Source organism: Oreochromis niloticus, linkage group LG6 (genome assembly GCF_001858045.2).
Source record: "Oreochromis niloticus isolate F11D_XX linkage group LG6, O_niloticus_UMD_NMBU, whole genome shotgun sequence".
NCBI lineage: Eukaryota > Metazoa > Chordata > Actinopteri > Cichliformes > Cichlidae > Oreochromis > Oreochromis niloticus.
In genome coordinates, this window is record NC_031971.2 from 12,761,727 (window position 1) to 12,776,224 (window position 14,498).

General features: G+C 40.4%; 1 protein-coding gene across 2 annotated transcripts in view; it reads left to right on the forward strand.

The window, feature by feature from the left end:
* The window catches only part of grin2ab (glutamate receptor, ionotropic, N-methyl D-aspartate 2A, b), a 114,014-nt gene that overhangs the window by 72,901 nt on the left and 26,615 nt on the right, over positions 1-14,498 (forward strand). For both annotated transcript variants that reach the window (XM_005460723.4, XM_005460724.3), the window contains exons 5-8: positions 9,932-10,098; positions 10,204-10,338; positions 10,440-10,539; positions 12,022-12,227. In XM_005460723.4, the coding sequence (XP_005460780.1) occupies positions 9,932-10,098; positions 10,204-10,338; positions 10,440-10,539; positions 12,022-12,227 (608 nt within the window). The remainder of the gene's footprint in view (positions 1-9,931; positions 10,099-10,203; positions 10,339-10,439; positions 10,540-12,021; positions 12,228-14,498) is intronic.

Sequence of the window (14,498 nt, forward strand, 5' to 3'; positions counted from 1 at the left end):
ATGTTAGCGCATGGATTTAGAGCAGTGTTTGTTAGCACTCGGGTTTGCAGAACATCTGCTGAGCATTTACAGAGAATTAGACTGCAGCAGAAAATGTGTCTCGTACGCCAGTGAAGCTCTTTAGTTCGGTTTTAATGTCTGACAGGCCCTCTTGTCATGCCCCTATGTTTCACCCTCTTAACGCACTAACCTGCAGTGTTTAATTATTCCTAATTGCACTAAGATCTAATATCACAGGAAGACTGGGACAAATAAAAATAACAAAATAAGTTGTGTGCAGCTGTCCCCAAATGTGCTTACTGATGCCATCCCATAATTTATATACCAAAGTACTTCTTTTTTTTGTCAGTCACCTGTACCTCAGACCACAGGGAACTGAGGGAGTACATTTTCTGCACTATGTAGCCAGTAGACTTTGATGTTCAGTTCACCAGAATAATGTGGGGATTTATTTTAAGCTTTCTACAACTCAACTTTGGGCAGAATCTCATTCTGGGATGAAAAAAAAAGAAAAAAGAAAACCCTCTGCCTTTATAGCACTGTCACTGTGGCTGTTTTCTTCTACAAGTGACCCTTGAAGCTGCAGTGAGCTCCACTTTGTTGACACAGATTTTATTTTGCCATGCTAGTTTGTTTGCACTTGGGGGCCATACTGTGTCAGTCTAAGTTAATGTAGCTGCTCTATCCTAACTGACCTGCTGCATTAAATATTAATATAGCACATTGCTGGCCTCATCACCCTCCTCCTCCTTCTCCTCCTTCTCCCCCCTCACACCCATCTATTTGTCATCATCCCGCGCACTGGCTTTATTCTTTTATTTTCTTCTGCCCCATGTCATGTACTCTCCTTCCAGTCATTTGGTTGTGGTGTCTTAGCATGTGGTTGCTCAGTTCTTGCTTCATCCACCTTCACTAAGGGTAGTTTCAACTCCTCCTCCTCCTCCTCCATCCTCTAGCCCGTATGACTCCATCTCCCAGCCATTTCTAGAAATGTGTCAGTTCATCCGTCATTAGCCTGAATCTGCACCGCTCCCACTACACTTTCATATTTTCTTAATCTGATTGCTGTAAACAAAAATGAATTTTGACATAAAGCACCATGTGTGTGTGAGGGGGAGCGAGAATAAGTGAGATACTGTCTTGGTTTTGATGGTGTATTATTCATCAGTATGCTGGCTCATGAGTAAGGCTGTATTTTAGCCGCTCTTTGTGCACGTGTGCGCGTGCGTATGTGCCGTGTGCATGCACATGGAATGAAGTGAAACTGTACGCGAAGTTCACTGTATTTGTATAATTGATGCACAATGTCATCAGAGAATCTCTGGGTATGTGCGGTTATAATGTGGAGACACATTTGCAGTTTGTGTGTGTGTACACACGTGTTATGTTCATGCATTATTCATAGGTAAGCTTCTTGGTGGACTTGTGTGATTTGATGAGAAGATGCAGGTCTGTGTCAACGTCTCTTATCCTTTATAATTCAGCAACCACCAGCAATTATCATCTTCTCCTTCAGTTTTCCAAAAAGACTTTCACCTCATTCATTCTAAATTCTCCACATGCCCGCCGTCCTTTGCTCTGCCCTCGCCGCTGAGGTAATGAAGGCACACTGCACAAATCTGTAGCTGAAAAAAAAAGCATGAGATTTGAGAATGTGTACCTGTGAAAGATGAATTCATCTGGTCCTGCAGTGAGACTGTTAATGTTATGATTTTTTTTTTACAAAAGAAGAAATAAGGTACCAGTGCTTTACTGCAGTTTGCAGAAAAAGCATGTGTAAAGTAAATGCATTTTGCTTTTTGAGAATATCTATACTAGTCAAAAAAGAAGCACAAGTTTTTATTTTAAATCAATTTTATAGACTGACACTATCATATATGCACATGCGAGATATTTACTATGAAGCATGGCCTCCTCTGGATGCAATGCACGCAGCACACCTGTCTGCCCAAGGACTGTAAAAATGTCCCAATCTGTTGAGGGAATTGCTCTCCATTCCAGGTTAGTGTAGCCTGCAGCTGTGCAATGGTCATTGGTTGTGGTTAACCCTGATGAAAATGTCGACCCAGCATCTCCCAGGCATGCTCAGTAGGACACATATTTGGACTAAATGCTAGCCAAGGAAGTGTCTGGATATGCTCCTGATCCAGAAAGGCCTTCACTGCTCTGGCGTTCCTGGCAGTGTTTGGGTGGGCATTGTCCTGCTGTAACAGCCACAGGACAGGGTCCTCCTGGAAGAGTGGCACAGGTACAATTTGGAGGACCTCATTTTGGTACTTCTGTCAAGTCAGATCTCAGCCAAGAACAAGAGTCCAGCATGCAGTCAGCTGCATCACGGTTATTCATATTTTGGTTTTTGGTGTTCTGAAACCGCTGGCCTGAATGCAGTTAATTGAAGCCATTCTGAGGTGTACAAGTGAGTTCATTTGTATTCGCTAAACAAAGGCCAATCCTGCCATTTACCAAGCCACTCAACCAGAACCAAAAGCCACAAACAGGGTGTGTTCAGCCTTTTCATAGGATTAAAACAATGTACCGGGAGATGGTTTTAAAACTAAGATTGAAAACATTTTTCATTTCAGTCACATTTCTTTGTGACAGGTATACTTAAAGTGTACTTACACTTTTTGATATTGTATATTATACGTACTCAGAGAAGTACAATAGTGAATATCAGAACTTCGATGTAATAACACAGAAAAGGAAAAAGGACAAAGAATCCTGAATCTAAATGAACAACACATTACAGGACACAATAAACAGCTGTAAAATCAAAGTCAACAAGCCATGTCTGGGTACTAGGTCTGGACAGTAAGCGGACTTTGACCTTTTCTTTGATCCGTACTCAAAGGGTGCAGTTGCTTTATCCACGCCCTGCTGCAGGCACAGGTCAGTGCTGGACAGTTCCACAATACTGATTCCTTCAAACATTTCTGTATTTCAAAACATTGTTTTAAAGCAACAAAACTCTTTCTTTTGGGAATATATACTAAGTCTTCACGTAAAAGTGCAGTTAGAAAAATGTATGTTTAATTCAGTCTGTAAAGAGTAGTAGTCACAAACCTTTCTATTGGACAAAGTAACAACTAAACAGCTACAAACAGTGACCCTTCAATGACCTAAAGATAAACGTGTCAGATGGTTGGGCTTCTGTATAAAGTCTAAATAAAAAAATGTTTTTTGTTTTTGGGGGGTTTTCTGATGCTTAGGCAGCACTGTTGCCTCAAAGCAAGAAGATTCTTGGTTCTAATCATGAACAGGTGAAGTAATTTCATTTAATGGATGGGAGGAACAGGAGGAAACAACAACAGGCCCACCAAACAATAACAAGGCCGGAGGTGTCACGGACAGGCACATTTACATTCCAGGTCTCTAAAAAACTTACTTTCAAAATATATGGAAATCCTAAAAGTGTGTGTGTGTTTTAACTCACTAATAGATTTAGTGTTCATTAATATGTGTTCAGAACTTGCAAATTGATGATAATTTATTAGACATAAGATACCTTTATAAGTTGAAACTATATGTGTATTGGTGTTGATATTGGCTATACTGATCCTGGGTTTGGTTGGTAACGGATCAATACCAAAATTTAGAGTATTGCACAGCACTTCTGGCTTCCTCCTACAGTCCAAAGACTTACATGTTAAGTTAATTGGTGATTTTAAACTGGCTGTATGCGTGAATATGAGAATGGATCTGCCCGTGTCTCACTGCTGTGATAGATTGGAGAGCTGTCAAAGGAGTGCCCTGCATTTTAAACCGTGACCACTGCAATAGGCTGCAGCTTCCCTGCAACTCTGAATTGAGTGAGCTATTAAGAAAATAAATGAATGCTTAGCTACAATCTTTAAACTGTAGGGGTAATGAACAACTCGTCACTAAACCAACAAAACATCCCGTTTTACTAAAAAAAAACAAAATCAAACAAGTCTTATAAAATGTGTCAGACTGCTTGGAACATAAATCATCATTTAAATAACTACACAAAGAAACGCCTAGACACAAATACTAGAAATGAAAAACACCCGTGGCTTCAGCTTTATCTGTGTAGCAGTTTACAAATATATGTCTGTGTAGGTTCTCAGTCATCCAGGCAGTTAGTAGTCTAAGTTGGTAATCTAAGGCAGTTTGCAATAATGTTTTGTCATAAATGTTGTAAACTCAGATATGCACAGGTATCCAAACACACTCGTGTAATTCAAACACACACGGTACATTTTTAACACCCCTCAAACAAAAAAAGAGCACAAACATTTGTGGTTTAACTACAAAAAAAGATTAGAGGTAAACCTGCGAGTCAGGCTAAAAGTCCTCACCAACATCTCACGGGATGTTTTATTGAATTAGCGCCTGTGGAAAGCATGTTCTCGAGCATCTGTCTAAAGTTTGACGGGTCTTTACAGTTTTAAAAAGGCGAAAATGAATCACATCAGAATTTGAAACTCTGAGAATTTCTTTTTAAATATATGATCTGGTCTGAAAGCTGAGACAGGGACAATTAGGGATTATTAAAGTTATGCAAAAAGAAAAAAAATATACCAAGTGGAAAATCTCACTTTTAATTATGTTAATTGCCATCAGGTAAATTTCATAATTGGGTATTAAAAGGGCATCTAAGAGAAACTGAGTCTTTTAGAAGTAAAGACAGGGAGGGTTTCACAACTCTCTTAAACACAAATAATTTTAAAGTAACCTTTTTCAGCGTGAAATAACAAAGGACATGGGAATTTCATCATCTGCTGTTCCCAATATTTTTAAATTGGAAATTAGAATCTGTGAAAATCTCTGTACACAAGAGACAAGGCCAAAAATCAATATGGAACAGCCGTGGTGTTTGAGGCGTCAGGCAGCATGGCATTAAAAACAGGCACCTTTCTGTAGTGGAAAACACTGCTTGCTTCATCCTCTTTTGCCTGTCACATTCTTTCCATCCGTTGTTGGCATTAACCTTCAACTCACCCGAGCTGCTTTCTCAACATGTATCGGTTTCATCACATCCAGTGAGTCTGAATGATACGTGTGTGCCGTAGTTGTGCCTAAATCTGGCCACATGTTGATACTGTTATCCATTGCAACACAGTTCAGTGGAAATGTGTTTTTTTAACTGGCTTAAATGTCCTTGAAGTTTTCTTAAACACTAACTGAGATCAGTGAAAAAGGGTTTCTCCAAAGAATGTTTCAATGAGGACTTTATTCAGAGAAAAGGACTTTTTTTTTTTAGAAAAACTGCAAGAGAAATGACACTTAAATCTAGTCAGTTCTTTTTTTAAATGTTTTTTTTGTTTATTAATGTGAAATATAAAACTGCAAATATTGTATTTGCAGTTCTACAACTGCTTGATGTTCTCATTCACCCGTTCAAACATGAGATCACGCACCAATGAGAGTGGAGCAGCTTTGGCATGTAGAGGTTTGAGGAATCAAACCACCGTCTGAACTGAATTTCAAAGTGTATGTAAGTCATTGGTGACCTTTTTTTGTTTGAAGTTAAGAAGGAGCTTGATCAAATCCCCAAAGTGATGCATATGGAGGAGAAAACAACCAACATTTTTTAACTGTTGAGGCAGGAAAAACACAGGTGTAACTGATGCCAGTAACAATGGATGCATCCCATTTAGGTGAGTCCTTTCCAGGTATTTTGCTGGCTGGTTGAAATGGATTGATGGGACACTTAATACATCCCAATAGTCATTAGGGTTATTCATTACACCTGCACCTATTCAGCTGGGATGAGTTAAAATGCAGGCGCTGTAAAGTGACTTTTTCTTACTGGTGATAAGTTCACTAATGAAAGGACCAGAGGAAGTGTACGTTTCTGTGAACTAATAAAAAAAAAACATCTGGACTGTTCATTTTATTGCTCCGAATAGAGATCTGTGAGCATATGCTACTATAATCTAATACACCTGCCCAGGAAAACAGAGCTGATAGATGCTGAAAGGGTGGATGATCACACATCAGGTTATTCAACCGGTTTATTCTAACAGCGTGCACCCTTCTGATGTTCTCCTTAAAAACAGAAACTAATAACCATAATGGGGTGTCTGATGATACTGCTGATATCACAAAATGAGTGTACATAAATTATTTGATGTGGATGCAGAACCAGCATTTATATAAATAAGAAATATAAGTGTGATTTAAGCTCTTGTTACTGGACAGCCTTTGCCTTTGCAGCTGAAAGCAGTGTAAGAAGATGTTGCCTCGTACAGCTGATGGTAATTAAGCTTGAATTTTCTTGTAGAATAACTAACTTCAGATCCACCAGCTTCACTAAGAAATAAAACATATATTCTTAAAACAATCTAGATAATCTTACACAATCAGCTTTTACATAGTGTATTGTTCTCAAAATGAGATAAATAGGACTTTATGGTGAGATGTAAGACTGCAAGTCTTGGTTAGATCCAGAGTTTTACCAGGGAGCTTAAATTCAGAAGTTATGCAAGAGGTCTTACTCTTAAATTAGGGAAAACAATCTTGTTCCTCTGCTGGAATATTATGCAAACGATTTGTTCAAGCCTGTTAACTGTAGCTCAGTGTTAGCTGGAGTATCCTATTATAGCAAAGTTGGATATATTGTCTTAAAATAAGATTACTATTCTAATACAAAGGCCTTCTCAGACAAAGAAGACTCATTTCCTACAAAGAGGGCCATGTTACTTTCTATGGCTTTCATCGTTTTTTGGCTGTGCATTTTCAATAAAGCGTGGCTTCGATTACGATGACAGGTGTAAATATGCCATGAGCATACACTCACTGGACACTTTATTGGGTATGCGTTGCTAGTCCCAGGCTGATTGCCTTCTGAAACACCGCTGCAGACTTGCCAAATTTGTATTGAGATGTGGTGAGTGTGGAGGCCATTTGTATACAGTGAACTCTCATGTTCAAGAAATCAGTTTGAGATCATTTGAATTTTGTGACATGGTGTGTCAACCTGCTAGAAGCAGCCATCAGAAGATGGGTACAATGTGGTCATAAACTGATGAACATGGTCAACAACAATACTCCAGTATGTTGTGGTGTTTAAACAATGCTCTACCAAGAACGTATTCCCCACACTATTTCATCACTAGCAGCAGTCTGAACTGCTTATACGAAGCAGGATGGACCCACACTTTATGTTGCTTACACCTAATTCTGACTCTACCATCTAAATATTGGAGCAGAAATCAAAACTCATCAGCCTAGGCAATCTTCTATTGTCCAAATTTGGTGAGCCAGTGCGTATTATAGCCACAGTGTCCTGTTCTTAGCCGACAGGTTTGGCACTCGCTGTGGTCTTCTGCTGCTGTAGTCCGTCTTCAGAGAGTCTCTTCTGCAGTGAAGCTCATCTGCATACCTTGAGTATAGAGAAGACTGATTATTTGAGTTACTCTTGCCTCCCAGTCACTTTCAAGCAGTCTGGCCATTCTCCTCTGACCTCTCGGATCAACGACGCATCTTCACCCTGAAAACTACCACTTATTCAATAGTTTCTCTTTTTGGTTGTGTGAAAAGATTACAGCAGAGGAGCCTGTTTCAGACGAGGCCGTCTGGCACCAACAACAATGCACATTCAAAGTCACCTAAATCACCTTTCTTTCTGATTCTGAATCTATTTGAACTTCAGCAGTTTGTTTTGACCATGTCTACATGCCTGGAAGCACTGAGTTGCTGCCATGTGTGGGTAGATTAGATTTATAAGATATTAGGTTTAACAAGCAGTTGACCAGGTGTACCAAATGAAGTGGCCAGTGAGTACATATAACTTTAGCACCACCTAAGTAGCTTTGTGTGTGTTGCAATACAATGTGCACAATGATAAAATTAAAAACAAGATATTTTAGACTCCTTATATTCAGTTGCTTTATATGTCCAACCGACAATCTCGAAACCTTTCAGGCTAGGCAGACTTATTTGAATGTGAAAATCGAGGTGCATAGTACAATAATTACCTAATCAGTGGTAAAAATCACTCATGGTTTGCTGGCTTCCTCGTTCCGATATTGACGCACTTGCTGCAGTTGTGCGCATGCATTATTACAGTCATTCTGAGTGCACTCATTTACACATGAATGATTTAGATAATGTGGCTATTATATGTAAATTTGGTCTTGTTTACAAGACGACTCAGACAATCAGGCAAGTCGGACTTTGTTGCAATGTCAGGATGTTCGTTTGTTTCAGATCTTAACAATTTGCCTTGACGACTAATAATCTGCAGTGGACAAAAGTAGAAACGAGTGACCCAAAATTATCACCGTTATTAAAGCTCTGGCAGATAATTAGGTTGACCGGCTACCTGACAAATCAGATTGCTTGTAATCTCACTCGCAGACTCGCAGCACTGATTTATATGTGAGTGTACAGCTGTGCACTTGAATATAAGAGAGTGTTAGTGTGTTGTAGCACCTGTGCTTGTGTGTCCCTCTTATCTAGGAAGAGCTGAGGATGTGCCTGTTGCCACACAGAGGGAGATTTCTTTTTTTTTTTCCTTTTTCTAAACCTCAGTAAAGTATAAAGCCACACACACACACACACACACACACACACACACACACAGAGATGAAAACAGCAAGATAGATCTTTTTGAAGTACAATTTCATCCTCTCCCCTTCCCATTTTTTTCTTGTGGTTGAGGGAGGCGTGTTGGATCTGATGTGCGTTACGGCTACAGCCGAGAAATTTTTGTTGGACCAAAGTACGGGGCCTGAGCCCTTTTACGTGCACAAACAGTATAGACGCACACATGCACGCACAACTGAAGAGAAGAACGGACTCTTCGTGTGTGTTCGCGAGGGCTTTGATGTTTAATGTGTCACGTTTTTCGATGCCCTCTGCTGAAAGAGTGTTAAAGCATGTATGTGTGCGTGTGATCTTTCTGCCTATAGAATAGAGGCACAGTCATAGTGAAGGAGGGTTTGATGTCAGTGTCTCTCTCTCTCTCGCTCACATACTTTTCCCCCCACTTCTTTCTGCAGCAGGTATCTCAATCTCACTCAGAAGGCTGGAACATTTTTCTCCATCTCATTCACCCCTCTCAGCCTTTTTCTCTTTCTTCCCATCCACATCTCCCCCACTCCTCCTCCTCTTTTCTCCCTCCCTCTCTGGTGACTCGGCCGTGTTGCTGTCTATTTATTGGGGGGTAGATTAGCCTTCATGCAAACATACATTCTGCGATCATTAGCAACTTATTTCACACTCGGTTTGGGGTTTCATTCTGCTTAACAGCTGCTTTGGTTTTGATAGTGCATACTGCTCTTTTACTCTCACACAGTTTCCTTCTGAATCTGAGACGAAATGATTTAAGTGTGCATGGCATTGTGAGTTATTGCTCCAAAGCTGTGAACATTTCGATCCGCAGTTTACAGACGATGGTTTCCAAATGAGACGGTTATAGGATGACTTTATATATTGTTGCAGTTAGCACAGGGGGAAAAAAAGGAAAGCAACAACAAAAAAACGTTCAGTGTTAATGACTCAAATGTTTTTAAGTCAGTTCACATGATCGGAGACATCAGTATTTGGCTCAATTACCTTTCAAGACAATGCCTGGCTGTTTGGTATATTGGCTACGGAGTGCTGAAGTGAATCAAACCTGTGAGTTATGAGGCAGTTATCTCCTACCATTAGGCCCCCCCTGTTGCCGGCAGTCACTCTTCTTGCTGTGCAGTCTCACTTGTTGTCTGAATCTCTCAGCATCTCTTCGCCCCTTTCCCATTTTCCCTCTCTACTTGTCGCTTCTCCAGCTCTTGCAAGTCTCTCTTATCTCCCTTCTTCTCTCGGTCTGTCTCGCTGATTGTAAAATTGAAAATGGCTCTAATTCTGGTTTTTTGCTCACATAGACTCCAGTGCCTTTTTTTATCCCCTTTTCTGCAATTAATTTACTTCCTCTGAAAAATCTGCTGACTGTCTGTGCTGCTGGCCCCACATGTCATTGCAGGATGAGAAATCCACATTCTTCCAGTTCGGCGCGGCTCTGCAGCAGGAGGCTCTGCTCATGCTTGCTATCATGGAGGAATACGACTGGCATGTTTTTTCTATCGTCACATCCAAGTTCCCGGGGTACCAGGAATTCATAAGCACGCTGAGGATAACTGTGGATCACAGGTAATGAAAACACCCAATACAAACGCACATGTTGTTTTCTTGCCTTTATTTATGACAGCTGACAAGATTAAGTGTGTTGTATTATTTAATGGTTTATTGTTACAGCTTTGTGCGATGGGACCTGCAGAGTGTGGTGACTCTAGATGCTGTGGATGGCGACCCAAACTCTAAATCACACATTGCACTCAAGAGGATCCAGAGTCCTGTTATATTGCTCTACTGCTCTAAGGATGAAGCCGTGTAAGTGTTTGCGTGTGTCGTTTCGTTGTGCCATTTCTGTCTCTTTGTCACACACTGCTTTCACAGACTTCAGCTTTGGATCTGTCTCCTTTCTTTGACAGGTATATAATGGAGGAGGCTCGGTCCTTGGGTCTGATAGGAGCTGGTTACATCTGGATCGTGTCCAGTCTCACCACTGGCAACCCAGACTTTACCCCTGAGGTAGTGAGGCCCCATATGTAGTAACAGGTGGCCACTTTTGAGTGGTTTGACAAGACAAGCAGTGTTTTTGATCCCAGGCTGTTGCAGGTCATCTGTTGTATCCCAGATTTCCCCTCTTATTTATGAATGTTGACATACGATACATAGTCAGCTTTTTTGAGTTAAATAAAAAATAATATAATTCCCGGTACCCACAGATTAATTGTTTCTCTTTCTAGATTAAATAAATAAAATCTCTGAAATATTGTATATATGCATCATATATATATATATTTATAAATGAAGATTATTAAATGTTATATATTGATTTTTTTGCCATCTAAAGGATATAATCTAGTGTTGGTCAGGCACCAGATTAAAATATCAAATGTAATTCTGATAGATGTTTTATGAGGGGCTGGCTGGTTTCGACTCTTGAACGCTGTTGAACTCTTGATAACCTCACGACAGCAAGATTCCAGGAAATCACAGCTTCCAGCCAAAACAATGACTCTGGCAGTTGAACCCTGGTCGCAATATGGTGTTTCTACCTGTTTTTGTTTGTCTGTAGATCAGACAAACAAGATAGAAATTCTTAATTAGTAGGGTTAAGAGGGGCTGGCAGGCAGACACGATTACATAGACAAGTGACGTTGTGTGTCTGTGCAGAATTCCCAGAATTTGTGAAACTTTATCTTTAATCCATGTATTACTTATTAAAAGATGCTTCAAAGACAAATCATGTTGACTGCTGTAATACAGTTCACGTCAGAGTATACTACTTTACACATAATCCAGCAAAAAGTCATCTTTTACACTACTTTGTACATAACAACATATGATCAGCCCCAAAGGCATAAAATACATAGTTGCCACAGGTAGGACAATAAGGTACCGATCATCCAAATAGCACATAAAAATGTGAGTAATTCAAAGCATAACAGGCGCAAATGTTTATCTATGCTTGAAGTGGTAACATGTTATTTTATTTCTTCTCAAAAGCCTTTCAAATGTTTATTCACCTAATTCTTCTGTATCTCTGACTCGAGTCTTCCTGTTTGTGTTGGGTTTCTGCCTCTGATTTCTTTCTCAGGCATGGATCTGACGCTACAGCTATAGCCAAATTAAAATGTAAAAACAAAGTACCGTAGGGTAGACTGACAGATTGCTGTGCCTGCATTTTTTTTCAGATGTTTGCTCAGTCTGCTTTAGAGAGACAAAGTTTGAGCTATACCATTTTTTTTTTCAATGACAGCTGCAAGATGTAGGCGATACCTGAATGAGTAATTCAGTTTATAGACATACAGTCTGTTCACACGTATCTAGTAGCCAGCTATGAATTATTTCCGGAGGACAGACAGAACCAATAAATCATCCGCCTGACACCTTTGAGAAATGCATATGGATGTTTCAAATCTGGGGTAAAAATGTCAAATTAAACTAAACTTGAAGCTTACAAACCATATGTGTCGTTTCTTAGATGTCCTCTCCTCCCCCTCTCAGGTCTTCCCCCTGGGTATGATCTCTGTGTCCTATGATGACTGGGAGTACCCGCTGGAGACACGGGTGCGGGATGGGGTGGGCATCATTTCCTCTGCAGCCACCTTCATGTTGCGGGAGAAGGGAGAGCTACCAGAGGCCCAGAGCAGCTGCTACAGCACAGCATCAGACAGGAGCCCGGGGAAGCTCCCACCTAGTGCCCTGCGCAGGTGTGTGTAGCTGTGGATGTGTGACGATTGCGAGGAGATCAAGGTCCAGGGACTTGCATAACTCGGTTTGTCTTTGTGGCTGACTGTTCGGCAGCCTTACATAACTCTTTTTAATGTAGTAATGAGAGGGGAAGAGGAGAGAAAGGAAGCGGAGATGACAGCAGTGTTAAACACTGTGATTTCTAATGGCTTTTAACACTGTTAGATGTTGTGTGCACGGCTGCTCGGTGTGTGAGCTCATTCTGCCTCCTTAGCTGGGAGACCTCAGGCAGACCTTGTTGTTGCCACCCTGTGTTAACTAGAGCTTAGGATGTGTCTTGTGTTTGCGTGTGTGTATGATAGTGTGAACTTCTGCGTGTGCACCTTGCTTCACATCATGACCGGACTGTCATTAAGTTTGGATTAGAGCAGCTGTTACTAGCTTTGTTGTCTGGATTTCCTTTTTAACTTTCTCTGTGGGGGGCTCATACAGTGTCTGTCAGAAGGTGTGTGTAGGTGTGCATACCAGCATGCAAGATAATGTACTCTTCTCTGAAGTCTCTGTGATGTACAGGCGCACACACATACACACAGAGAAACACAAGCATGCAGATTCATACTGAGCTACTGAGCAGTCGCTGCTACAGGGCTGTTAGCTAAACTGCCTCTGTAAAGTTTTTTTTCAGAGTGATATTGTGACTGCATCTTGAATATGAAGCATGCAGTGGCTAATATGCTATTATAAATTCAGAAGTCTATATTAAACTAACTAAAAATATAAAGGTCATGTTGCTAGGGTCTGCACATTGGTGATGACTTATGAGCTGGCTCATTAGAATGAGAGCCACAGTGCGATTTTCACCATTATGGCTTTATTATCCCATTTTTCTCTCCCATTAGGCCGCTACAGTGTATATCAAAGCATATACAACACTGCTGTTGTTGACAGGTTGATCCAATATAACTCAGACCTCGACAGGAACTCAAATGTTTATTCAGAGCTCTATTCTTACTGTCAGAGGTACCTCATTTGTCTCACTAACTTATTAGATCGAATTTGCATATTTGTCAAAACAACTGCAGCCAATTTTTTTGTGATAATAAACTGACAGGTTGGATTTCCCCCACCCTGATTCGGAAAAGTGGTGAGGCTGTGATCAGGATTCTGCATACATTAGTCTAGATACAATCTTGCCGCAGTGTGCATATAAACAACGCGAGGTGGGGGGGAATAGGACAACATAATCCGGCACTTAAAAGACACTATCAGACCCGCCGGATTTTCTGTCATTCTTGCTTGACAGGAATTAATATCTCAGACTCTAGTTGAGCTTATTTGGTCTCCACAATGATACAGGTTTTTATGGAAGGTTTGTCCTTGTTGTAAATTTCAAAAGGTTATTCTTTTTGATGGAACCAGTGTAGCGTGCAAACCCCTAAGCTGTCACTTTCCTCTAAAAATATGCTCTCTGCCATAATACAGAATTTGGGAAGAAGCCTGCCTTTCTTCTTTATTCATACTTTCATAAAAGTGCTCAGAGAGTATTTCAGCTAATAGAAAAGTGCTTCTCACATAGTGGTAGCAGGATCCACATTAAAAACTGCACTTACTGAAGGAGGTATATATTTCATATATTTCTGTGATGCAACTCTTTCTTCCACGTACTACTTAAACCTCTACTGAATTTCTAGGCGATGATGATACATTTATATAAAAATCGCTGAACCCACTTCATAATGTAGCTTTACATTTCATTTTCATTACACAAAGAATCACAATACAAACAGGATTTGGTTCTCCTGCATGCCTCAAAAACACAGCGGCGTCATTCGTTTACATCAGAAACGAATTTTTTTTTTTTTTCCCCCAAAATGGTAACAAACCTGAAATAGGAGGCGACAGCAGTTTCCCAGAATAAACTGCCACAGCGTTTCCGCTACATGTATTCAGCCGTGGCGATGCGCTGTGACAAGGGCATCACCTGCTGCACCGGGAAGATTTTTCCAACACAAAAAAATATATATTTGTCTTGACGTGCCACTAATAGTCCAAAGCATTGTGATCTGTGACAGAGGTAGGTCTGGTTGTAGAGTGAAGGTCCGGTCTATAATGTTTGGCTGTGTAGATTTATATTTAATTATTGTCTTTGCTGGGAGAGGACATAACTAAACCGCAACTGTTTGGTATATATCTATATTTACTTATTTATTTATTTTTCAGTGCCAGTACACGAGGGAGACGGGGACCTTTTGTTTACTTTTTCTCAGTGTGAGTGGAGCCGGCTTTCACAG